The sequence below is a fragment of the Saccoglossus kowalevskii genome, chromosome 21, assembly GCF_978046115.1.
Source record: "Saccoglossus kowalevskii chromosome 21, keSacKowa6.1, whole genome shotgun sequence".
Taxonomy (NCBI): domain Eukaryota; kingdom Metazoa; phylum Hemichordata; class Enteropneusta; family Harrimaniidae; genus Saccoglossus; species Saccoglossus kowalevskii.
The window spans coordinates 11,144,104-11,171,439 of NC_140661.1; the positions used below are offsets into that span (position 1 = coordinate 11,144,104).

The window sequence follows — 27,336 nt, forward strand, 5'->3', positions numbered from 1 at the left end:
TAGAGCAAGGTTTGCTTGGGTGAAGTTTAGGGAATGTGGAGAGCTACTATATGGAAAGAGATTTCCCTTGGAGATGAAAGGAATAGTTTATAAGAGTTGTGTAAGATCAGCATTGCTGTATGGGAGCGAGACATGGTGTTTGAGTGAAAATGAGCTGGGTATTTTAAGGAGGACGGAGAGAGCGATGGTGAGAGTGATGTGTGGGGTGAAGTTGATGGACAGAAAGTTAACTGAGGACTTGATGCAGATGTTGGGTTTGAAGGAAGCGGTAGATCGGTTGGCGAAGGCAAATGGGGTACGTTGGTATGGGCATGTGCTGAGGAGGGAGGATGGGCATGTATTAAGAAGGGCCTTTGATTTAGAGGTGAGTGGTCCAAGGAAAAGGGGAAGGCCAAAGAAGACGTGGAAGATGCAAGTGGAGGAGAGTGGGAAGGTTGGGATGAGGATGAGGGATGCTTTAAATCGTGCAAAGTGGAGGGAGGGGGTAAGAGCGATTGCCACTAGTTTAAGGTGAATCCGGCCACCCTCGTCTTCGGGGACCAAAATGGATTTAAAACTCTGGACTACTACTACTACATATATGGATATTGGGTGCTCTGTTATTAGAAGATGTCATTGGAAGTTAGAATACACCATTAACACATATTGATAAAGGGTACTCTGTTATTGGAAGATATCATTGGAAGATGGAATACACCATTACCAGATATTGATTTTGGGTGCTCTGTTATTAGAAGATGTCATTGGAAGTTAGAATACACCATTACCACATACTGAGATGGGGTGCTCTGTTCATAGAAGATGTCATTGGAAGTTAGAATACACCATTACTACATATTGATATTGGGTGCTCTGTTATTGGAAGACACAAATGATATGTGCTTACCTATAAAGCATCCGGTTTCACCTATCCCATCAACTGTTATTACAGCATTCATGCTTGCTTTACTACATGGTGAAAACCTTCTGTTATTTCGATCATTTCCATCCACAGCATAAGCAAACATTATATAATAACCACCATCTTCCTCCTCTGGGGCACATTCCCCGTCATCTGGCTCATCATGCTATAGTGTAAAAGACATGTCATGCCCACATTATTCAACGTGATCAAATATATGCAGCTTTAACATACTGAAAACCTTGATGTAGGGGTTTGGCAAAATGAATAAAATGGCCATTTTAAATCAAATTGTAAATTAAAATCAGTATCCCACCAAGCGTGATGTTAATAGCATATTTGAATGAAATTGACTCAGTCATACCAGAGAAACAGCTAATACATGTATAACACAATTTGAAATGAGAATTGAGTTTTTATGGCTACAGTCCAAACTAAATGCTTGCTTTTGTAAAATCAGCTCGTTAGAAAAAATTTAAAAACATCTGTTGAAAAACAAAATGGCCATTTTGATTCTGATCACTGAATAAAATGAAAGGTGACAAACCTACAATGGATGATGTTTGAATGTAACTGGCCTAAAAATGTTGAAATTTCGTGTACCTAGATCAAAAATGTCTGCTTCCAATAATGATATGCACAACAGTAATTTCATCATATTTTGTCCATGGATGGAAACACAGACCTTGAATGGACAGAACTCAAAACATTAAGTCCCAAAATTTTTATTTTTGAGTTTTCTAATGTGAATCATGACCAAACAAACAGATTTTACATGCTAATTACTGCACACAACTCATTACTGCAAGAAATTATGAAAATAAAATAAAAAAAAAAATCATTTAAAAAATGCTGTTCAGTTTGGATGTCGGGTGTCTTTGAGAATGGTCGGATCTGCTCTGCCCCTAGTCAACTATGGTCAGATCTCCACACAGCCTATTCAGTGACACCAAAAGACAGTTGAACCTTCTCTGGTATGCCATGGTAAGCATCCTTAAAAGTTGCAATAGTCATAAGTGACCATGGTAGGCCACATTTTGTTAAATGAGACTAAACAAGATCAGAGATGATTCAAATGTCAGATGTCTCTAACCATGGATAGATCTTCCCAAAATCAAACCATTGTCAGAGACAGCAAAAGACAGTTGAACCATCTCTGACTATGGTACGCCATGGTAAGCACCTCTAAAGTTGCAATAGTCATGAGTGACCAAACCATTGTCAGGGACAGCAATAGACAGTTGAACCATCTCTGACTATGGTACGCCATGGTAAGCACCCCGAAAGTTGCAATGGCAGGCCACATTTTGTTAAATGAGACTTAACATGATCAGAGATGATTCAAATGTCAGATGTCTCTGACCATGGATAGATCTGCCCAAAATCAAACCATTGTCAGAGACAGCAAAAGAGAATTGAACCTTCTCTAACAACGGTTTACCATGGTCTGAGACCCGTGCAATGACTTTCAATAAATATAATGTGTCTGCAAGTGAAAAATTAAAGGTTTATAGGAAACAACTGCTGATAGCCGCAATGAATAAGGCAATACATTTATATGATACTTACATTGGAACCAAAAGAATGTGCCACTTCATGTGCGAAAGTTATATAAGTCATGGATGTGGGAACATATTCTCCATTGTTCTGAATTGATATTAAAGCTGAGTTTAAACTCATCATTGTGCCATCCGCATACTGAAAAGTAACAAGTAAAATATAAAGCTGAGTTTAAACTCATCATTGTGTCATCCGCATACTGAAAGGTAACAAGTAAAATATAAAGCTGAGTTTAAACTCAGTATTGTGCCATTTGCATACTGAAAGGTAACAAGTAAAATATAAAGCTGAGTTTAAACTCATCATTGTGCCATTCGCATACTGAAAGGTAACAAGTAAAATATAAAGCTGAGTTTAAACTCATCATTGTGCCATCCGCATACTGAAAGGTAACAAGTAAAATATAAAGCTGAGTTTAAACTCATCATTGTGTCATCCGCATACTGAAAAGTAACAAGTAAAATATAAAGCTGAGTTTAAACTCATCATTGTGCCATTTGCATACTGAAAGGTAACAAGTAAAATATAAAGCTGAGTTTAAACTCATCATTGTGCCATCCGCATAATGAAAAGTAACAAGTAAAATATAAAGCTGAGTTTAAACTCATCATTGTGCCATTTGCATACTGAAAGGTAACAAGTAAAATATAAAGCTGAGTTTAAACTCATCATTGTGTCATCCGCATACTGAAAGGTAACAAGTAAAATATAAAGCTGAGTTTAAACTCATCATTGTGCCATTTGCATACTGAAAGGTAACAAGTAAAATATAAAGCTGAGTTTAAACTCATCATTGTGCCATTTGCATACTGAAAGGTAACAAGTAAAATATAAAGCTGAGTTTAAACTCATCATTGTGCCATTTGCATACTGAAAGGTAACAAGTAAAATATAAAGCTGAGTTTAAACTCATCATTGTGCCATTTGCATACTGAAAGGTAACAAGTAAAATATAAAGCTGAGTTTAAACTCATCATTGTGCCATTCGCATACTGAAAGGTAACAAGTAAAATATAAAGCTGAGTTTAAACTCATCATTGTGCCATTCGCATACTGAAAGGTAACAAATAAAATATAAAGCTGAGTTTAAACTCATCATTGTGCCATTTGCATACTGAAAAGTAACAAGTAAAATATAAAGCTGAGTTTAAACTCATCATTGTGCCATTTGCATACTGAAAGGTAACAAATAAAATATAAAGCTGAGTTTAAACTCATCATTGTGCCATTTGCATACTGAAAAGTAACAAGTAAAATATAAAGCTGAGTTTAAACTCATCATTGTGCCATTCGCATACTGAAAGGTAACAAATAAAATATAAAGCTGAGTTTAAACTCATCATTGTGCCATTCGCATACTGAAAGGTAACAAATAAAATATAAAGCTGAGTTTAAACTCATCATTGTGCCATTTGCATACTGAAAGGTAACAAATAAAATATAAAGCTGAGTTTAAACTCATCATTGTGCCATTCGCATACTGAAAGGTAACAAATAAAATATAAAGCTGAGTTTAAACTCATCATTGTGCCATTCGCATACTGAAAAGTAACAAATAAAATATAAAGCTGAGTTTAAACTCATCATTGTGCCATTTGCATACTGAAAGGTAACAAATAAAATATAAAGCTGAGTTTAAACTCATCATTGTGCCATTTGCATACTGAAAGGTAACAAGTAAAATATAAAGCTGAGTTTAAACTCATAATTGTGCCATCCGCATACTGAAAAGTAACAAGTAAAATATAAAGCTGAGTTTAAACTCATCATTGTGCCATTCGCATACTGAAAAGTAACAAATAAAATATAAAGCTGAGTTTAAACTCATCATTGTGCCATTTGCATACTGAAAGGTAACAAGTAAAATATAAAGCTGAGTTTAAACTCATCATTGTGCCATCCGCATACTGAAAGGTAACAAATAAAATATAAAGCTGAGTTTAAACTCATCATTGTGCCATCCGCATACTGAAAGGTAACAAATAAAATATAAAGCTGAGTTTAAACTCATCATTGTGCCATTCGCATACTGAAAGGTAACAAGTAAAATATAAAGCTGAGTTTAAACTCATCATTGTGCCATTCGCATACTGAAAGGTAACAAATAAAATATAAAGCTGAGTTTAAACTCATCATTGTGCCATTTGCATACTGAAAGGTAACAAATAAAATATAAAGCTGAGTTTAAACTCATCATTGTGCCATTCGCATACTGAAAGGTAACAAGTAAAATATAAAGCTGAGTTTAAACTCATCATTGTGCCATTCGCATACTGAAAGGTAACAAGTAAAATATAAAGCTGAGTTTAAACTCATCATTGTGCCATTTGCATACTGAAAGGTAACAAGTAAAATATAAAGCTGAGTTTAAACTCATCATTGTGCCATTTGCATACTGAAAGGTAACAAATAAAATATAAAGCTGAGTTTAAACTCAGTATTGTGCCATTTGCATACTGAAAGGTAACAAATAAAATATAAAGCTGAGTTTAAACTCATCATTGTGCCATTCGCATACTGAAAGGTAACAAGTAAAATATAAAGCTGAGTTTAAACTCATCATTGTGCCATCCGCATACTGAAAGGTAACAAATAAAATATAAAGCTGAGTTTAAACTCATCATTGTGCCATCCGCATACTGAAAAGTAACAAATAAAATATAAAGCCGAGTTTAAACTCATCATTGTGTCATCCGCATACTGAAAGGTAACAAGTAAAATATAAAGCTGAGTTTAAACTCATCATTGTGCCATTCGCATACTGAAAGGTAACAAGTAAAATATAAAGCTGAGTTTAAACTCATCATTGTGCCATCCGCATACTGAAAGGTAACAAATAAAATATAAAGCTGAGTTTAAACTCATCATTGTGCCATCCGCATACTGAAAAGTAACAAATAAAATATAAAGCCGAGTTTAAACTCATCATTGTGTCATCCGCATACTGAAAGGTAACAAGTAAAATATAAAGCTGAGTTTAAACTCATCATTGTGCCATTCGCATACTGAAAGGTAACAAGTAAAATATAAGCATATCAGAATTGGAAATACAAGTACGATGAACAATTTAAAATTTCAACAAATAATTCATTGCAAATACATTGTATATGACATAATCCTTGTCAATTTCAGTGTCTTCACGTTTTGAAAATCATTTGGAATTACTAAAATTAAAAATAAAGGTCTGCGACAGTAATTTTTTAATATTATGTTTCGATTCCCATATGTGAAGTGAGTGAAACACTACAAATTAACCATGTTACATTCAAGTATTCAATGTATAAAACAACTTCATTCTTGGCAATTTTACACATAATGTTGTTACATTATACTTGAAACACATTTACCCTGCGGTAAATTTGCAGTAGAATTGATTATTTCAAGCATACGTACCATTCTTCTCTGGCATATGCCACCACCTGATTCATGCCCAGGTTCTCCAATCCAGGATAATCCAAGAACACCTTCATCAAAATTCCGATTGGTAAAGGCAACAGACAGGCAGTAATCATTGTAGTTGCCCATTTTTGAAAATGTCCTAATATAATCTTCTGAATCTAGCATATTAGATGACGACAAGGCATAAGTGGGATCCATCAATGACTCTGCTGTATAAACTGTCAAATGTTTCAGAGCAAATGAAATATTATCTGCAACATTGTCCAAATCAAAGTCAATAGTCCTGTATATAATATTTAACTCTTGTATATGTACAATAACCTGCTCTACACTGGTAATCACTGATCCTTGCTTTTCCACATAAGTATGATCAGCCACAATGTTCAGTGTACAACACGTATTGCGCTCAACATATCTCTTTTGTCTCTTTGGTGGCTGATCTATGGGTTTTGCTTCTTCAAGTATTTTTTGCATCCAATCTGATGTTTGAGAGCTGTAACCACATTTGAATTGCTTGTACGGAAATTTGACTTCAGATACTCTGTATATAACAGAATGGAAGTCAAGAGATGTGCCTGCTTCATTTTTACTGTTGTGATACAGATATTTGTGCACTGGTTCCAAAATGAATTCATCATCAGTTGTTCTAATTTTCCCTTCAAATATTCCTTCTTCTGTCAGTACACCATGAACACTTGAATCATATTCTCCTAGAAAGTTAAATGTATTGTTAGAATAATAACTTTCTCATCAATTTCAACTACTACCGGTAGCTCATTTGAACCTATATTTGTTAATTAACCCTTTGAGCACCACATTTTTTGCCTATTTTTTAAAAAATATCTCAATCAAAATTTTGGAACAACAGGACAAAAATTATGTGGGTTTTATTTTGTGAATGACACAAAAGTTGACTTTGGCGCTCGAAGGGTTAAGAGTGATCCAGGCAGTTACATAATAGTTCTTGGAAATTACTGATACTAAAAACTGCCTGGATCATGGTTGAAAAGCAGTTTTTGTTTAATTTTTCATTCATCTGCTATGGATTTACTTTCTCACTTAGAATTTAGGTTCGCTATTTCTGTTGAAGGAGCATTATTATAATGATAATATAACATTTTTAATAGGCAAGAAACCTGTTGATCATAAAAAAAAAGGTTATAAAACGAGGTTATAAATAATTTTGACCAAATATCACTAAACATTTATCTAAAAAATATAAAAAAAAAGATTTTGTCACGAAACAAGTGGTTTAAAAATTAAAAATAGGAAATTTTGCACCATAAATAACGAAATAATTCAATTAAAATTACAGTTATGAACATAAAATTTTGAGATATTATTTACAGTTTTTAATTCATGGTGAATATTTTTGAAATGTTTGAACCAATATTGACTCTGAGTTGCTGCTCCACTCTAAGTAGCCATCACGGAATATACCTGAAAGACAATGTTTGATCACACTTGCTCATCTGCCAATACCGGTATATGCTGTTTTTTTTTTGCTTGATCAGAATGGCACATCATTAGCTAAAGATGCATATAGCGTAACAACAAAAAAGATTTCATACATATTTTAAAGAAAATATTATACCTTTTAAACTGCCAATGTAAATCTTTGATTTGTCAAAGTCAACCAGACTCCCATTACCAGTCTCAAGTAATACATCTTGAGTGAACAGATACCTGTCAGGTGTGAGATCTAATTCAAATAATCTTGAAAAAACAAAACAATTGTTACTACCGTAGTAAGTAATATATTACAACTGAATAGTCCAATATGTTACAGTTGGTGGATTAAAACCAAATTTGACTGTATGAAGATATTATCAACTGAAGGTACTTTTGTGCATTGGTACAATAACTGGTATTGCCTGTTTCATGCCTTGTTAGATTAACTTTGTAAAGTTCACACAGAGATGACTTAAACAATTGTTGGTGTCAAAATAAAATCCAAAAAAATTAGGTTGGATTAGTTTGTTGCCTGCAGGGAACAGGATTGTATAATTTTGTTTATAAAATGCTAATTTTCTTTTACCAAATTCAACAATAGTGAAACATTTCTGAAATTAACTTTTCCAATGTATTAGTTTCTATTGAGTCAATGAGGCACAAGAGAATAAACAAAATGGTAACTAATTGTAACATGTTGTGCATCATAAAATTTTATATGAAGATTTGTATTTTAAATGTGAATACTAACATCGCACTAGATGTCACATTTTTTCTTCATAATAGAGATCATCTCCAAATTTACCAGAATCTGGAGATAAATGCAAGTCTGATCAGCAGGAGACTGTCACTTGATATGGAAACATTTTTATACAACCAAAGAATACCCAATTTATGTTTTGAAGGTGGGTTACTGATGTTTGAAAAAAATAATAAGTTAAATGCATGTCCTCGGATTTGGAGATAATCTCCATTTCTAGAAGAAATGCTTTGATGATGACGTACTATATCAAACAGGATGTACATGAATGTCTTGATAACCTACCTTGGTCTTCTTATATTTTCACTATACAATTTCAGTAAGATAAAAGAACATGTTCAACATGATTTGCCTCAAAAATAGGTGCCCTCACAGATCCGAAGTTCAAGCCCTGCAGTAGCACATTGCATTTTTGAAGGAAACAAGCCCATGCAAGAGGGTAATGTCATTCAACTTTACCTGCTATATGCTGAAAATTTGAGGTTAAGATTTTTCTGTACAGAACGCTTTACAGTGTGGTGTTCTTTTAACAGTTCATCTTTACTGTAGTAGATAGGTTCAAAATTCTGGATAAACTCATTCAGTGGGACTCCTGTGAAAACAGCATAGAGGTTATATGTATATTAACTAGGAAACAAAGGTAACATAACTTTTTTAGATTTGCGGCTTATTGCACATAAATAACTATTAATTTTGTAAGTTGAAGTGTTATGAGGTCATGATATGTATATTTTTGAGTTTGGAAAATGTTTGTACGACGTAACTTCACGGTTTCCCATCACCGTACGTGCTGTAGAGTATGGGGTACTGTTATTTTTTTATCTCAATAGCCACGTACATAAGCCGTTGTGTCCATGTGGATAAATATTAGACAAATTATCGCTGGATGTTAGTTGGATGATGACACGTTATGGCTGACGTAAAATAGTTCAGTCAAACTTACCCAAACAGACGATTCCAAACGAATCGATCACCAGGATAAATAGCCAATGAAATAACATCTTTACCAAGTTTCACTTCTTCAGAAGGACCGGAATTCTTGGAGATTCTGGGCCTGGGTGGGGGCGGCGACACTGAAGGCGCATTTTTTTAAATTTCTTGGAAAACCGAATGAGACTTTTCAAAATCATACAGTATCTGCTAGGCATCAAGGCATGCGTCAACATCCATTTCTAATATTAGTTATACAATGGGACACAGATTCACGTAACTAAAAATGTTAAAAATGAATGAACTTCTTGCAGACGACATGGGTAAGACAACGCCGGGAAGCAACACTGCCCTCAAGTGGCAATAATGCACTGTAATGTGATCTTGAGAAATTAAAGTTTATTGATGCGATGTTCTTCGACGTAAACAAAACAGCTGCGCCATTTTACGTGTATAATTGTTTTATTGACCAAGAAGCGGTCTTGTAACCGACTTTTCTGGTAGTATTAAATATCAGTTGTTTAGTGACGATCTGGGGCAAATGATTCATAAGTGATTGACAGTTAAACTCTCGTGATTCACGAGATTATGTTCATCAACGCTCATCGTCAAAGCGCTAGCTGATGAGCTAGACGAACATGCTGCCGATAGACAAGTCGTACAAAGGTGGGTGCATTTTGATTCCATTTCATTGTATCTTGAACTTGTACATAACTGTCAAAAATGTTTTTGTTTTCGACTTTGTTTTGGTTTGATGATTGTTGAATTTGATTTATTTACCTCCAGTAGCCTCGGGTCATAACTACAAACACTAGCACCAACACAGTCTTAATTTTCACTGACAGTATCGTCGTTCGTCTTTTTGAAAACATTACTAAACAGTGTGTGTTACCTTTACGTTATAGTGGACTTGTTTCTGTTTAGTATATTTTAACAAGTAGAAAAATAGGCAAAACAACGACGTCGTTGTTGTTGTACAGTCGCCGAGTCAACGATACGTTCTAACAACAACAACAAACTATAAACCCATCTCTGTTGACCGGATGTTTACAAGCATGACGAATAAAGTTGTGTGAATCACTTGGTTTGTCGTGTCCGTTCTCGACGTCGGCTGGCGTTCCGTAGGCGTATTTCATCGTGAGTGATATCCCAGAGAATTTGGCTATCTCAGTATATTAAGAATGAATTATTAATTATCTGTATGAACCAGAAATAAAATTACTAAAAACGTAAAATATCACTGCTGATACATACAGTACGCGGTCCTGAGAAAGCAAATCTTGTGACAATACCGAATTTCAGATTTACTTAAAAAAAAAAATTCCTATATCAAAAGTAATTATTACTAATATTACTACCTGCAAGTCAAGTTTACCGCCAACATGTTTACACATTATCAATATCATGTCTAACTATGGTAGTATAAAATTAAAATTAGCAGATCTAATTTGCAAGCATAGTTCTGTCAAATTATGATTTCGCTATCATTTTGAGTTAAGGGTAGGTCATGTGATAAAAAGCTTATCACCTGACATCTCTTATTCGTAGAAATGGTGAATACTTGTGGCGGCCATAAAAATTTTCATGCCAGTTTTAAATAAAACAGACCATATTAATTTAATATAATTATTACCCAGTACCCACACTTATCATGATGAAGTATTTGCATGGAATGCCATTATTTCAGAACCAACAGAGAACAATGTACTGGTACTTCTACCATTGCTTTTACATATTTACTGATTACCCTATAATATATAATAAATAAATAAACAAAACTATACACACAACTATATAAATCTCTCCTGATAAGGCCTTGTTCACACATGCTGACAAGCGGAGAGCTTGATCGCTTTGAAAATATTTTAATAGGCTGAACCACAGGTTAAGTTTATAGGTCGCAGGGGTTTAACTTGGCTCTCACACCTTTTCACACGCCATTGGTGGCAGTTAAAGGGCATTGTTTTAAACCCAAGACCTTATGCACGAGCCTCATATCTTGTAGTTAAACCCAGAACTCAGAGTCAAACCCAACCCTCTAACGCTGTGGTGGAAATGTTTGTAACATTGTTTACTCTCAGAAAAAAGGAATTGTTTTTGCATCAAAACGATGGTCAGTCTCAGTAATTTTATTAAAGATCAATTGTTTATAAGGATTTTTACTAGAAATTATCAGAAATTAACAGATAGTTTAAGTTAGGTATGTAGAATATGATTTTGTTGCACATTTGTCTAAATTTTTTAGAATTTTGAGTTTCATCTCGTATACAGAATTTTGACAATTTATATTATATGAAAAAATTAAAATTGCTTTAACAAATAATCCAGCTAGTACTTTCATAGACACCAGAATGGTTTGTTTTATTACCACTGAAAATTGCATTGTCACATGACAGATTATTATTTTTTATTATTATTATTTATGAATATTATTTCATTAAGAACAATATTAAACAAAATACCAAGTTAACAATTGTTGTTGGTACTGACAAGTACGTAATTCTAAACAAAACCAAGATTTCAAGACTTGTATCTGGGCTGGTGTCATGTGAGTTGCTCACTGCTGACCCAGAATGACCTCTGCAATCAACACTTAATATAATCTCGTCGTCGTAGTATATTCTACCAATGTCCCGCTCAAAGTTTTGTTTCTAGCATAAATACCAACTCAATAGTTGTATGGGAGAAACCATTACCTCTACAGAGAGGGGTGGCATGAGCAACATGGAATAATATTGTGATATCACATGTCATATTGGAACAGTTGTGATTTATGTCCACAATACCCAGGTGTAGGAATTAACTAACATTTATGTTCAAGTAAACTATCCCAATTACCCCATGCAGTCAAAATATTCTTTAATTAATATAAAATGTAGGGAAGTTGAATCATCAAATTGTCATTCAGTGAGTAGTATTGAGAGGCCGTGAAAGGAGTTTATACATCATTATTCTTAGTGTGTAGTGGCGTGTTGTGTACAGTACTTATAATATGACGTGATCAGACCCTATTGTGATTGCAACCTATCATATGTATTATTTCGGATCAGGTGAGTTGTACAGACTGTACCATTAGGTTGTCCTTCTTTTCATAATGTATTGTAATTCTGTTAGGGGTGTATTATTGCATATTGAAGCAAGGGTTTATTGAGAAGAAGTGAGTTTAAACTAGAATGACTTGTGCACCAAACTGGGACATCCTTATAGATATCTGGAAATTAAAATCATTTAATGTTCTGTATCGAGAGCTAATTTATAAGCTGGGTTATATTTTTTTCAGTTTTTTTGTTGAAAGCTGAATGTTTATTCACAATTAACAATGGAATGTATTGTTTCCTTCACAATTCAGTGAATTGAAAACAAAAGCTTTTGAATATCTCTGCAACATCAAATCAGCTAAAATCATTTAACCCATATTTCTCATTCTTCAATAGTTACAAAGTTTCCCTATGCAGTGGTCTATAGCTTATACATTCACATAAACGACACAAGTGTGTCTATGAACAAAATAAGTCATATTTCAATGAAGAATCAGTATACTTTGAATGTGATTTTTGGTTTTTATGTGCTTCTATTAGAGTTGTGCGTCTAATATGGTACATGTACATGATTTGTGCAAGTATGGATTTGCAGCAGCCTCTGGTTCTGTGGTTGCTGCTACCTGTATACATGTGTAGACATGTAAAAATATAAATCTCATAGATAAAGGTGTTAACTCTCTGGATCATTGAGAATAACGTATTTGCTCTATGAGTACGGTAACGCATGCACTTAAATAAAAGACATACCGATACATGTTGTAGGTACTTAGTCATTGACTTTTTTTTTTATACCTATTACGGTATGTGTTCATTGGGTTCTTGTTTTTATTTTCAGTTTATAGTTTTTTGTTGGTGTTTCATTTTACTTTATTATATATTTCCATTTCTAACTTCATTTTAGTCTGTTTTTGGTTGTCTTTAAACTATTAGCCATTGTAATTTGATTAATTTTTATCGGTAATTTTTGTTGTTTTTGTAACCTTTAATCTCCTTCAGTAGGTTGTTATGAGTTAATAAATTGCATGCCTTCGTTTTCATGCAAATTCAACACTTGGTTTAAAGCAGGTATACATGTAGGTTGTTGCAGTGAGACGTCATTTGTTTGTATTTTTTACTAACTGTTTGCATTATAAAAACACCACCTGTAATGTATCTGAGCACATATGTTTTGAGTAGAGAAAATACAGTAGGTACAGCAAGCAAAATCATATATCAGGGATTGAAATATAATTTTTTTTCTGCATGCACAGTGTGCATGTTGAATTTGAAATTTACCTGCACTAACTTGTTGTGAAATGCACTGCACCACTTTTAAAGTTTAAATAAAATTTACCGATTCTCGATTGACGCAATCACAAACGAATTTGCTTTTTTTTCAGTTGTCTTACAATGTTAGTTGAACTTAATTTAGGCTTAGTGAATATAATGAGAAAATGTCGTGTTAATTTCTACGTGCACAGTGTGCACATTATATTTTGAGTTTACTTGCACTAGCTAATAATCTATGTGCATAGTGCAGTGTGCACCAGAGTATTTCGACCCCTGTATATCCCCAATGATTTATTTGACACATGATAATTAGCGTGTGGTGTTTAATAATAATAATTCAATTACGTTTACAGGGATGGGATATTAAAGTACCAGGTACTAGTGTCGATCACTTGGCCGGCTTCCTGTCACACGCTGACATACAAGCTTTGAGAACATTAGTGCTGGTTGCGCCTTATTTTGGTGGATGCAAATTCTGAGTGCACGTCACGTGAGACCAGTGTCGACCAGCATGGGCAGATTACTTGCTTTACAGCTTGCAACAAAGGCGATATGAAAAGTGTTCATATTTGCATATGAATGTATCCGATTAGCATATGACTGACAATATACAAAATAGACTGCACAAACATACTTGGTAGTTAGGACGCAAAAGTTTGGGATGCATCACTTTTTTATTGTAAAATAATGAATTTTTATTTCAGATATTGGACCTGAATTTTGGAATGAATTTGCATATCTTTTGTATTCAAAACTTTTCAAAATCAGGTATACTAGGTAATTGAAATATTCAACACTTCCAGTGTTGACCTGTCGAAGTGTTTATTACTTTATACCAAAATCTTCAGTATTTTCAACTGCAAATCACAGACTTTGGAATTGAGCGTTTGTGGCACCTGTGTATTAACATAAAATATCGAAAACAAGTAACTATGCATTTAAATAACAGAAGTAAATTTCAGATTCCAGAAAAATAGGTGAAAACTGAAGGTTGAGTTGAGAGGTCAAAAATGTCATTTTGTTCAATTCAAGGTGGAATGTAGTTAACAATTGAAAGTGTCATTCATTCAGAGTAGGTATTGGGATTCATCACAATAATATATGTTCTCAAGTAAGCTAAGGTGTCCCAGTTATACAGTGTACAGTTGTAGTTGTCTATTGTGAATTGCCCATGTCACAGAGAACAATTTACAATTGGGTAGTTTTCAACCATGGCCTGACTTCTATGGGGTATTTGTGTGCTGTTATTTTAACAGAAAAAACAAGTGGCATTTTTACTTTACTCTGTGTTAAGTTTGTATATTCAAATCTTTGTATAAGAACACAGACATTTGTTTACACTAACTTGTAATGTTGTGGTCTGAAATTAACATGAATTCCGCAAGAATAACTTATCAATCATTGTACGATACTTGGATGTTCCACGATCGATAATACACACATTATGTACACGTGATATTTCCTAAGGCTGATATATGTTCCATTCGGGATAACAATACAATGTACTTATAATTATAGTGGCTATAAATACTGTTTTGTTTTTCTTGGGCCACTTCACTGTTTGCCTTAGAGGGACAAGGTAGCAATAGCAAATATTGAAATACTGTATTTGCTCTATTAGAAGCAGGTAGAAATTGCATTTATTGTATAGTAGTCTTTAACCTTTTATCACCAGGCTTCTCATCAAAATTTATTCTGCATGTTCTTCAATATTGAAATGAACCCTAATTTTGGAGCCAACAGACATTTGTCTCAATTTTCTGTTTTGCTATTTTTATCCCAATCACTGCAGAGATTTTTTTTAACAAGGGCACAGGGGCGCAGTGCCCTCATGCCATGGCCATGTGTCCCCTAACCCTGGGGAGCAGATTCTCTGGCAACCATAAAATTCTGATTGACCAGGGATCACATTTGGCCACAGTCTTCAACTGTGACCTGTCTGATAGTAATTTTGGCCCCAAGGAAGCCATAGAATGCTCCATTTTAACTTAGAATTATCAAAAACTCCACACCCTGGTAGAGAGAACCCTATCTCCTACAATTGGTGGCGTCGCTTAATTGCAGTGCTCCCTCTTGCAGTTTTTTTTCTAGAAAAACGGTTTAAACCACTGCATCGCATGAAAATTTGTAATTTTGTAATGAAAAGAGGGAACTGGTTGTGAAAAGGTTAACATATCTCTGTACTTTACGAGAGTGTATGTGCTTCTGAGAGAGCAAATTGGTACGCTACTATGGTTTTCAATAAAGCAGTTGCTTACTTTACTCCAAAAACATTATGCATTTATGCAGATTATTAAAATATTGTATCATTTATTTTTACCATAGACATACCCGGACATTGGTCATATACTAGTACCGGTATATTAGCATATACGCTACTTATAGTAATAGAGCAAATACGCTATTCTAAGAATAATTTTATGGCTCAATTAATTAGTGGCAAAAGTCACATATTTTGTTGTTGTAAATCATATTGGAATAACTTTTCCATTGATGACTGGTCAAGGGTTAGCGGAAACAAAATCTGATCATTTCCTGTCTACTTATAAGAAGCAAGTGTTACATTTTTTGACTCCCGTGTGGGAAGCACAAAAGGGAGTTTTTGCAGTTACCCTGTCTGTATGTCTGTATGTCTGTATGTCTGTATGTCTGTATGTCTGTCTGTCTGTATGTATGTATGTGTGTATGTCACTTTTTTTTGTTCACCGTTATCTCAAGAACCACTAATCAAATTTTGGTGAAACTTGGTACATATATGCTCTGGGATAATGCGCAGAGCTGATTAGGTTTTGGTAAAAATCTATGAATATTAATTACCTAATTTGCATGATAATTAGCTGATTTTTAGCTGTTCCAAGACTGTTCCACAGATATCTGAAGAACCACTCATTGGATTTTGATGAAACTTGGCACATGGATGCTCTGAACTAGTGCGCAGATTTGATTAGTTTTGGGTAAAAATCTATGAATATTAATTACCTAATTTGAATGATAATTAACTGATTTCAAGCTGTTCCATGACTGGTCCACTGATATTTGAAGAACCACTCATTGGATTTTGATGAAACTTGGCACATGGATGCTCTGATCTAATGCGCCGATTTGATTAGTTTTGGGTAAAAATCTGTTAATATTATTAATTACCTAATTTACATAATGATTAATCAATTTTCGGCTTTTCCACTGATATCTCAAGTACTAATCATAACATTTCAATAAAACTTGGTACATAGATGTCGTATGACACTGCACAGACCTGATAGTTTTTAGGGTAATATCAGTACATATTAATTACCTAATTTGCATAATTAATCAATTTTCAGGTTTTGATATTTCGAGTAATAATGATCACGTTTCAATGAAACTTGGTACATAGTTACTTGAGGACTGTGCAGAGACCTAATTAGTTTTGGGTAAATATTTGTGCATATTAATCACCTTATTAGCATAATTAGTTAATTTTCAGCTTTTCACCTGATATCTCAAGTACTAATCATCACATTTCAATGAGACTTGCGACATAGATATTCTAGGACTATGCAGAGACCTGATTAATTTTGGGATAAATAATTGTGCCTATTAATTACCTAATTTGTATAATTAGTTATTTTTTTGCTGTTCTATGGCTGTTGCACTGATGTCTAAAAACCACTCATTGGATTTCAACGAAACTTTTCAAGAGTACCTGTCACATTTCAATGAACCTACGACTATACACCATATTAGTTTTTGGTAAATATTTATTCTTCTTAATCACCTAATTAACATAATTAATTAATACTGTATATCTCAAGTATTGATCATCACATTTGGATAAAACTTGGTACATAAATGGTCTAGGACAATAGACAGTCTGATTAATTTTGGGTTAAAATCTGTTCATATTAATTCTCTAATTAGCATAATAATTAATATTTTTTTGGTTCTAATCACATTTCAATGAAACTTGATACATTGTGCAGACCTTATTAGTTTTACACTTAAATCTGTTACCTTATATGCATAATTAATTTTCTGCGTTTCCATCAACATCTCAAGTTCAAGTAATTTTGAATTAGTTTTTAATGTGTCTCCAATACTCTCAGCACACAGGAGTTCTTTCTAAGCTTTCTTTGATTATTACGTTACCGTTAATGTAAACCAAGCCACATATACCTAGCATGGACTAATTCATGAAAAAAGGTTTTCAAATCAGTTGTTATACCATGATTAAATTCCAGAAATAAACTAATAGCAGAGCCTTTTTGGAAACATAAAAAAAAACTTGTATACTAGTAATTTTCAGGCTGTTACCGGAAACACAAGTTCTATTTTGACTTGTTAAAATGTAAAAACAAATGAAAACACATTATGTCTGTATGATGAGGCTTTAATATACATGTAGTAGAGGCAACACCGAGGACCATTCCTATAGGGTGTTCTAGGTGTATTAATCTCCTAAACTGAATTCAGTTAACAAACTGTATTTAAGATTACTGTAATGTGTGTAATTTTTAGTTATATTGTTGTTATATTGACTTGATGGTGTGAACGCAAGATTATAGAATCCTTATTTTTCTTATTACCGAGTGCAAATTACATTGGTGTAACTGAGAACACGGTATAATACTGTCACTAATCAATGTTGATTGTATTTAAGATTACCGTAATGTGTGTAATTTTTAGTTATATTGTTGTTATATTGACTTGATGGTGTGAACGCAAGATTATAGAATCCTTATTTTCCTTATTACCGAGTGCAAATTACATTGGCGTAACTGAGAACACGGTATAATACTGTCACTAATCAATGTTGATGTGAGCCTTTCAATCTGGTTACCCAAGCTTATTGATTTTCCTTGGAAATCACCTTGTACCTGTTTATTTATGGTATCAAAGACTGCCATTTAGCCTTGAGTACATGGTCTTCTTTCATAGTGTTTGGCACTCCAGATGAACTCATGAGGTGAACTTAATCTCTTCAGCAGAAATTTGAAAGAAATGTGCTTTCGTCACTCTTGTAAATTTGCAAGACAACTACTTTTGACGGCCTGATACGATGATTTGCCATATAAGGCAAGCCGACCATGTATGGATGCAAAGTGTTGAGTCATAAAGTGGAGTCCTCTAATCATTGGTAAAATAGACTTTGGGCTATTCTATGTGCTTGAGGGGTGGTAGCTGTTTAGTGAGGTTTAACTTCTTTGATGCAGAATGACTGTACATGTACCAAGTTCATTGCTGATGTGAATTGTGATTTGTTTTTACTATATACTATGTAGTAGTCACTTTTGTATAATGACTTACAGAAGTACATGATGTCATCATGTTTCTTTTACCCCACCCTACCCAATCACAAAGTAAAACAGTCCTAATGTGAATAACAGTACAATCACAGAGCATCAACAGAGCATGTCTTTGGGCTGATTAAAAGTTTTCAAAATAAAAGCCTTCACAAAACTTATTATCTGTTCTGATTTTCCTTGCTGTCGCAGGAAAAGAAAGCCTCTGACGTTACTTGAGTCCAAATTTCTACCCGAAGTTGGACGCACACACTGCTGGTTCTGGATATACCTAGCTGGTTCTAGGCATCCAACTTGTTTTCTTGAATAGGATTGAGCAAGTTTTTTTGTACCAGGTAAGTTTTATTTATTCTTTGAATTCAAACAAATGTAACCAATGGTTTCTATGTTATTCTATGTCAAACTAGCATTGTGCTATCTGTCTACAGAGCTTTCTTTAGTAAACTGTAATTCAATCTTGTGTCGTATTGTCTTATATTGTAATATCTGTTTATTTAAATGTCTTGAAAACGACTTTCTGAGTTCTTACGTTACACTGTGACGTACCTCGTTCTAACTTCTAAGACAAATTCCCTGTTTTCACGTATTTGTATTTACACAGTGGATGATTCAAGTCTTGTGAGAAGGATTAGATTGATTTCGTAGTCTGATTTAAGAAAACCAGTCTTTTCAGAACTGACTTTCATCTTCAAAACACACTACGTATGGTTGCCGCATATAGTTTGACCCATTGGAATTGATTTGAATATTTCATGTACATTTGATTGTCTTGAATTATTGAGTATTGAACTGATTGAAGACAAGTTTTATATGCATGTTATGATGTGGGTGAAATGTATAAATAGCTCACTAAGTGACGCACATAAGAAAACAACAATGTACGTTCCATCCTAGTGAATACCTGTATTGTGGAGCATTGAAAATCAGCCCAGTGTGGCGTGTATCAGCACTTGGGTGTTGTCCGCTCTTTCGGCAATTTCTCATCTCACAATTTATCACAAGTTTTACCATTTATTTACACCTTGGGTTTATGTTACAATGAATGGTATATATGGCATGTAGAGGTATGAGACAGTTTGCAGTTTAAGTTTCGGTTTCATCTCACTGGAAATCCAATCCAACTTGGTGGGATATCGACCTACAAATTCATTCCATAATTTACAGATCATACCGTGATATGCATTAATATCTGGAGGCAAAGTTATCCTGTTGTTAGTATTGTACCATGTGCGTCATATTGCAAAATACTCCTGTTGTTTTTGTTGTGTTTTTTTTTGGGGGGGGGGGGGTGTTTTCAACAGAAATAATACAGAAACCTTATAATAACGTCTATGAATAAAATCACAAATGTTAATTTTACAAGTTTCAAACCCTGTTTTTAAGGATGCACATTGAGCCTTGATAAATGACCAGTGTCAATTCTAATTTAAAAAATGATGTAATGTTTGTCACCCCAGTCTCGTAGCAATAAAATACTTGGTATGATCCATGAATTTGAAAAAAAGGAAGTATTAGTTAAAGTATGAAAAATGGTTTGAATTTTAACGTTGTAATATATATCATTATAAATAGGAAATTTGTTTTTGTGCTTAACTATTCAATCTTTTAAATGAAAAATGCCTTGTCAGGTACTGGAGTTGAACTTCATTTTGGGAATGACTGAAGTTTTTTTTTATCTGCAGACATTTTTTTTTTATTGATACGGGTATTTAGAGTACACAATTAAAGGCCAGTTTGTGTGTGTAGTAAATGATTGCTAGACCATCTCATACATTAAACACTACATGTGGTTTTAACCACAAAGTTACCACACATCATTTCCATGTATTGTAAGACAGTCTGGTCTTAACAGGACTTCACTGTTAAGTAATACGGTACTGTCTGGCTGTGTTTGTTTATAACTGTAAACGGCAATTGATGGATTTTATAACTGCAACCTGTTGCACATTGTATTTATGCAGTTGGTTGCTGATTAGTGAGTGCTTAGTATTTATTAGTAGTGATCAAACCATAAAAGCTTCACTAGTTCGACCACTCCATGTTCACAGCAAAAAATAATTATTTTTGTTACATGTACCTCTATCAAATTTACTAATTTTGAATTTGTGCCATTATTTTGATGTCTTCAGAGGTTGCATTAAGGATGTAGTAGAGGTTTTTTCCTTTGAAAATATCAAATTTACTTTTTTTCCATATTCTCTTATACGAATATATGAAGCATGCATTTAACTAGAAAAAAACAATTGTAGAGATGGTTTAGGAGGGTAATACATTTTGAATAAATCTGAGATACAGTGTGTTTTATATTTTTTGTGATTTTTCATGCTTAAGTAAACATCGGTATTTGGGGTTAGTCTAGAGAGTTGATCTCGACTCCCAGCTGCTCCACGATGGTGATTTTTGGCATAGGTATTCTCTGATAGCTGCTAATGAAATCTGGCAAAAATAGTTTGTCTACCACTTTGACTTTAGAAAATATGACACAACTCTCCCCTATGTAAACTCTGAAACAGGGTACTATATTTCAAAACAACGTTGACGATGTTTTTAAAAAGTGTTATGAGGTAAAAATCTAGGTCACGCGACAGTAGACGAACTGGGAAATTAAATTCAAACCTTTTATAGTATCTCTGAATTCCGCGAACATCATTTTTGTGGCCTTATTTCGGTTTCTTCGAAAATAACACCTCTCTATTTGCACAGTGATCACGTCATTACACTGTACCATTTTTTTGTAGGAATATTTATTTCTTATTATTTGAAAAATAAGCTTTCTAAAAATATATAACTTGATGGGATTCAAAGAATATGTTACTTCAGAAATGTGCTATGCAATTGCAATAGCAATAACCTCTACTACATCCTTAAAGAAAACATTGTAAGTTTTGGGTTGACATAAAATTCACAAGTGGTGGAAATCATTTACTGGTAATTAATATAGTGATCAGGAACATGCATAAGAAATGACACACTTACAATGATTTACAGGTAGAACGTGTAGGTGTTATTGGCACAACTTGTATGATCATATTTATTCCAACATTTCAGCTGTTCAGCAATCGTAATTATTGAAATTAGATGTGTCAATCGTCTTAAATGTTACTTGTCGCAATCTCTATTTATCCTATTTTTTTTAATCAACGTATCTGTAGAGAAAAATTGATTTTAGGTTTGCTAAAACTGGTGGTAAAAATTTACTTTCAAATTTGCATAATGTTTACATATTATTTGCATAATTATTCAATTAAAAATAGTGATGATTGACATTTTCATTAAAACACTCAATTACAGAATACAACTACACATACAATTATACATTTGCAAAAATCTTATTACATTAGACAGATAGATACACATATGTACTACACTTTAATAACACATTACTACACATGTGTTTCCAGTAATTTATTTGAATTTGATTTGAAAAATCAGCAATAGCACAGTAGAAATTAGCCTCTGTGGTAGTCAGGATAATGACTGCAGTGGTGTCAGTCAGTCCAGTGTGACGGTAAAACAAAGCTCTGTGGTGGTTCCGCCACGCTGTATGTATCCTGGGGACAAGAACACAATATAATACCTAATGCAAATACTATCGTAACAGCTTTCCTAATTTTCTACATATCTCCATCAAATCTACTATATGTGTATAGATATAATATTTAATAAGAGAATTTCATCTTTTCTATTAATATGTTGGTACATTTGGTAAATTGAAAATCACATGACTTGTGTGTCAAGTGTTAGTCTTGTGTAAACAATACTTCTATGTTAAACATTGTTTATAGTATGTTCTTAGTAGTTTACTGTATACCTACTATGATTTTACAGCGAGCACAAATTATTTACCGGTACATACATCTCCCTTCCTTCACCTGGTAGGCAGTTACAGAGTGACTTTGCAACATACCCAGACACTTTCCTAGATATTTCAGTGACGTTATAGATGCAAATATGGTTACGTATCTGTCCATGTGCAGATAGGGTGTTTAAGAGTGTTTGGTCAAACATTAATCAAACAATGTTTTGTTATTAGACATTTTATTATTTCATGTTTACTTATACTCGCTAATTTGATAAATTAATTTATCTTTGAATGTTTTATGAAAATAATAAACCTTGTTGATACAATTATTTTTAAGAAACTCCTCTTAAAAATTATCCTTGTGAGAACAGTTTAGTTTTGAAGGCAGTTTTTGATTTTAAAATTATCGTTGACTAAAACTTCACAATTATTGCTATTATGCCAAAGTGAAAACAGATTATTTGCCTCTTCTTGGAGTGGGGAAATTCCATTAAACAGGAAACTTAGAATGTGGTGCTTACAATGCTACTATTTCTAATATAATCAACAAATTTCAAATCAACTGAATTTTCAATTATAATAGGTAGTTAATATCCATTTTCAATTTTATGTACGTGTTACATTTCTTCCAAGTGTTACACTACAGCTATGGTTTTTGTTCATACAAAAGCAACTAAGCTGCCCCCACGTGACCACACATCAAAGGCATACCGCGTCCAGTGTTTTGATAATCTGTAAATAAGTTCTCAGGAAAGTTTGAGACTGCTTACCAGGCGTTGGGGTTGGGTGTAAGCAACTATTTTGCACCTAATGTGAATGAAATTTGTGTCGTCCGTTCATCAGGCATCACCAGGTTGTAAATTTTATGTGTCCTCATTATAAAAATCTTGAAAACTTTAACATAAAAGTGAATGCCTTTTTTAATCGCTTTTCCCTACTTGAGATAAAAGCAGTCAGTTTCACGTCTGTTAGTGATGCAGTGTTATGCTACGTACTACACCTGCTTGTATTGTGTAAGATCATGATACTGTTTGTATGGACCTCAGCAGTGAAACTACACCTATAAAAAGTGTTAGTATGCTGTGTGAATTACTCACTTACTCCAAATATAGTCACCAAGCCCTACCAACCATGTGCAAAATAACAGAATAAGTGCTGTTAACATGTAGATTGACTGAATACATCTTATTGTCAAAGGACCATTTTCCGCTCACTGCGAGATCATTCACTAAGCAAAAAAATCAGACTTAAAAACAAGGTCAAAGCATCGTAGTGGAGTCACAACTTCACATGGTATTCAACGAATGCTATATTATTTTTAGGGTATTTTCACACATAATAACACACTATACACATTTGATGGTGGGCAATTTTGATGAAGTGAGTTTATGTAAATCCAATAATCCCATCTGAAAGATCGGCATTTTGACATTGAGCTATTAAAAACAAATCATAATATTTGCAGCAGATGTTTGATATGTGTCTTTCACACAATATGTCTTGAAACGCTTCTCTATACTATTTGTATACACCAAGACAATTTTATAATTTTGCCTTAAATTTGGTCTGAACCTGCAAGTTCAAGTCCGTTACTATTGTTTTTTTTATTGTCATTTGTGTGGCACATAGAATCCTTATGATCATTTCAAATTATATTTTTATCATGTTATGGACAGAACAAATATAATTTGGCCAGGATCTATGATATCAGTACTATTCTCGTGTTTTCAGAATTGTTTTTATCTCAAGAATCCCAAAGGACCCATGTTTGTCTTCTATTTGCCCCATAGTAATGCTTTGTTGTAATGGTATACTGCAGTCGTCAGGTGGGTTTTCAATAGAAACCAGGGAAAGTATGAGTCATTCATTTAAAGGGCACATACATCAATATATTGAAAAGATATACCGGTATTCTCTTAAATGTGTGTAGGTGTGTATCCTTACTCTTTGCCTCCTCTGCCATTTGTATACACTCATTAATTATGATCCAGTGTAGGTGGTAATAACTTACTGACCCTTCCTTCACTTCAGCCGAAGTTATTTGCACATGATATGCCATATAGCCAATATATGCTTCTAAATGCCTATTTGTACGCCGGCCATAAATAGCCAAAATGGTCAACAAAATGGCTATTTGCACACACCTCAACCAATTTTGTTGATTACTTTGATATTCACACGCTATGTTCGAATAGACACTCCGTTAAACCTTATATTAAGCCCACCTCCATTTTATGTATGCACCATCATATATTGGTCATATATAAGTATCTTGACTGGTCATTCATACTCCAGTGATGTGCGTTCATTTCTCTAGGGGTTGAGTGACTAAGTATAGAAGTACTTGCCTTTGTATGTGCAAAAACCTGAGTCACATCTGAGTTCTTTGTAAAGATGCAGTTAAAGAATTTTTTTTTTTCACCCATCTGTGACTCAGTGACTGCAGTCTGCTGTCTGAACTTATGAAAAAAAAAGATTCCTTCTTTCATTTATTCAGCCTTGTGAATCTTGTATTGAATATTCCTGTTCTAATGCAGTTTAAATGTGCCACAAATATAAATCGAATTGGCCTAGGCCAGTACCAATTTTTTTCTTGACACATTACAATTACCTATATGACATTGTGTGTGTGATGCTTGCTTAAATCTAAATGAGTAATGAGATATTACTAGCACCGTACCTAGGCATTAGATGACTATCATATAGTGATGCACAGATTCCAGAATATTAACATTGCAAAAATGATATATCCAGTGACCACTCGCTAATTCGCGCCTCAGTAAGTCGTGGTTGAGGCTAAGTTGCAAGTAGTTGGATGGCAATAGTTTTGAAGTAGAAGAACTAAAGTTTTGTTGCATTGTGTATTTAATTGGCCTTTAATAGAATAGAGGAGACAACTTAACACCTACAGGCCGACGATTACTGAGATGCAAAGGGTGACTCGAGGTGGCAACACGGGTATGAAGTTGCAACTTTACGTACTTCTCAGTCGTTTCCCTTCAATATATCTCTATGAAACTTACTGCAATGAGTTGAATCAATACGGACAAGGACGATGTGATCTTGTTCAGTAAAGAAAACATACTATAAATAGACCCATGTATGTATATGTACATTTTATCGATAAGTCATGACCCTCTATAAGTCACGGTTTTTGCTTGGATCCAGAAACCCATGACTTAGCGAGGGGCCACTGTACAATTTATTTATGAAAACAACAGAATTAGTAAAAAAACAGTAAAGCTAAAATGTAATTGTATTTATCAACAATGATTGGAGACAGAAAATAATTAGCACTAGTTGGGGACTGTCTATTTTACTGAGCACAATTATTAGTCATGCAGTTTTACCTATATAAACTGGAACTTTGTGCCATCATTTTTACTTTTTAAATTGTTGACTAGCCTACGCATACACACACTTACGATTTATTGTGACAAAGTTTCCCATGATACAATTTGTTTTTATTAACCAGCCAACAATGACATTCTTTCATATCCTAATCCGGATGACTGAATCTTGTCAACCAGCCTCTTAAAGACAAACGTGAACAACTTGGATCTTTGTAATATACGTATGCTATTAAGGTGTATCATGCACTTTCAAACAATGCTTGTTTTCGACATTGCGGGTATATACGTCATACCGGCTTAATTCAGTGGTTCTTTAGCTTCACTGTTGGCTTTGTCGTGCGGAGCTTATCATATAAGTGATTGTCCGTCGTCTGTGTCAATGTTTTACTTTTTCGGCTTTTTCTTGAAAACTACAAGCCTGAATGCTTTGATACTTGGTGTATATGTACCTTGGGTAGACCTCTCTTAGATTTGTTCGTTTTATGATGATATCTTCAATTCTGTAATTTTGATGAATATTTCTGTCATTTTTGGTAAAATCGCTAATTTTTATGAATAACAGCAAAGCTATCTCAGCCGAGTGGCTGCTTGTTTATCCTTGTTGGTAGTCTTACTTAAACATTTAACAAGGCTACTGGTATCCTTCAAGGTTGGGACGTACAGCCTTGTTCTTCTCTAATCACTCTAAGTTCTATCAATATTTATTCTGTTTTTGTTTACCTATCCCTGAGAAAGGTGAAGCTAAACTAACATGTTAAGTGTTGCACTGTTCTAGGTTATCTTAGATACTAAGTCGGATGCTTAGCATTGTAAGTTGTTTATTGGCTTAACCTGCAGTCTAGGATTCCTCTTAATCCTTTGAGCGCGAAAGTCAACTTTAAGCACCATCCACAAAATACTATTGGCAAAAATAAATGCATCTCCCACTAATAGATCAAATATGGTATATCCAGATCATGAAATTTGAACTTTGACACTGAATTCTAATTGTATATCCGAATTATATAATTTGCTATCATTTACTTGTCAATGAGTACTTGTTCACAACACATCATCTGACACGATGATAAGGTGAAAGATGACTTCCTTGTGGATACACGGCAAAATTAGCATGTCCGACCAGCATCCTCCCTGCATCAGTGAGATATAGCTGAGTCAATTCCTGTGGTCGGCTGCATATATGCACCAGTGAAAAGATGTACCGGTACTCTTGTTTTTCCTACTTTACATGGTACGTACATAATAATTTTTCTTCTTGGTGAAATGTAATCCAGTTAAAGGGGACATAAAACTTAGATCATTATGTTATGTGAAAGAACCAAGAACAAAACAAGGAGGAATGATATGTCTGCTCTTTTTATTTTGTGCTGTCCCAGCATTACTTTGTTACCCAAGGAATCTGGGACCTGAAAAATACAGAATTTTACTACACTAGTCCTATACACTAAGACAGTTTTATCAAATTTTGCCTTGAAAATGGGTGTTCTCTTTAACTCAAAATTCAAGCCTTGCTATGGCCAACTTCAAAATCATGTTTGGTATTGTCTTAATGGAGAAACTGAAAACTGTCAGTTGACAAAATCTAGA

The 27,336-nt window shown here is 34.0% G+C and overlaps 3 protein-coding genes across 11 annotated transcripts in view; 2 read left to right on the forward strand and 1 right to left on the reverse strand.

Moving 5' to 3' along the window:
- The first annotated feature begins 73 nt into the window (after positions 1-73).
- LOC102808412 (uncharacterized) lies at positions 74-754 on the forward strand. Its single transcript, XM_085495020.1, has 2 exons — positions 74-484; positions 674-754. Exons 1-2 carry the CDS (start codon positions 74-76, stop codon positions 752-754), a joined length of 492 nt encoding a protein of 163 aa, XP_085351146.1.
- Positions 755-830: 76 nt separating this feature from the next.
- On the reverse strand, positions 831-9,073 carry LOC146729624 (disintegrin and metalloproteinase domain-containing protein 10-like). The gene is made up of 6 exons (XM_085495021.1): positions 9,016-9,073; positions 8,532-8,664; positions 7,455-7,576; positions 5,855-6,570; positions 2,471-2,599; positions 831-1,067 (listed from the first exon to the last, which is right to left on the reverse strand). Exons 1-6 carry the CDS (start codon positions 9,071-9,073, stop codon positions 831-833), a joined length of 1,395 nt encoding a protein of 464 aa, XP_085351147.1.
- A 337-nt stretch (positions 9,074-9,410) lies between these two features.
- LOC100366681 (uncharacterized) overlaps positions 9,411-27,336 on the forward strand; it is a 62,890-nt gene continuing 44,964 nt past the window's right edge. For 8 of the 9 annotated variants that reach the window (XM_085494948.1, XM_085494950.1, XM_085494951.1 and 5 more), the window contains exons 1-2: positions 9,411-9,668; positions 18,787-18,929. The gene's annotated coding sequence lies outside the window, so the exon portion shown is untranslated. Of the gene's footprint in view, positions 9,669-18,744; positions 18,930-27,336 lie in introns of those variants that run through there. The other variant, XM_085494949.1, reaches the window with a different exon arrangement.

What these genes read in the sequence shown, in the direction of transcription:
- LOC146729624 (XM_085495021.1), bottom strand. Translation starts at nt 9,073, where the DNA reads ATGTTATTTCATTGGCTATTTATCCTGGTGATCGATTCGTTTGGAATC. An exon ending in GTTTGGAATCGTCTGTTTGG is followed by an intron (nt 8,665 to 9,015) that starts GTAAGTTTGACT and finishes CTGTTTTCACAG; the next exon opens with GAGTCCCACTGAATGAGTTT. An exon ending in GCATATGCCAGAGAAGAATG is followed by an intron (nt 2,600 to 5,854) that starts GTACGTATGCTT and finishes GTTACTTTTCAG; the next exon opens with TATGCGGATGGCACAATGAT.
- LOC102808412 (XM_085495020.1), top strand. Translation starts at nt 74, where the DNA reads ATGAAAGGAATAGTTTATAAGAGTTGTGTAAGATCAGCATTGCTGTAT. An exon ending in GTGCAAAGTGGAGGGAGGGG is followed by an intron (nt 485 to 673) that starts GTAAGAGCGATT and finishes TGTTATTGGAAG; the next exon opens with ATATCATTGGAAGATGGAAT.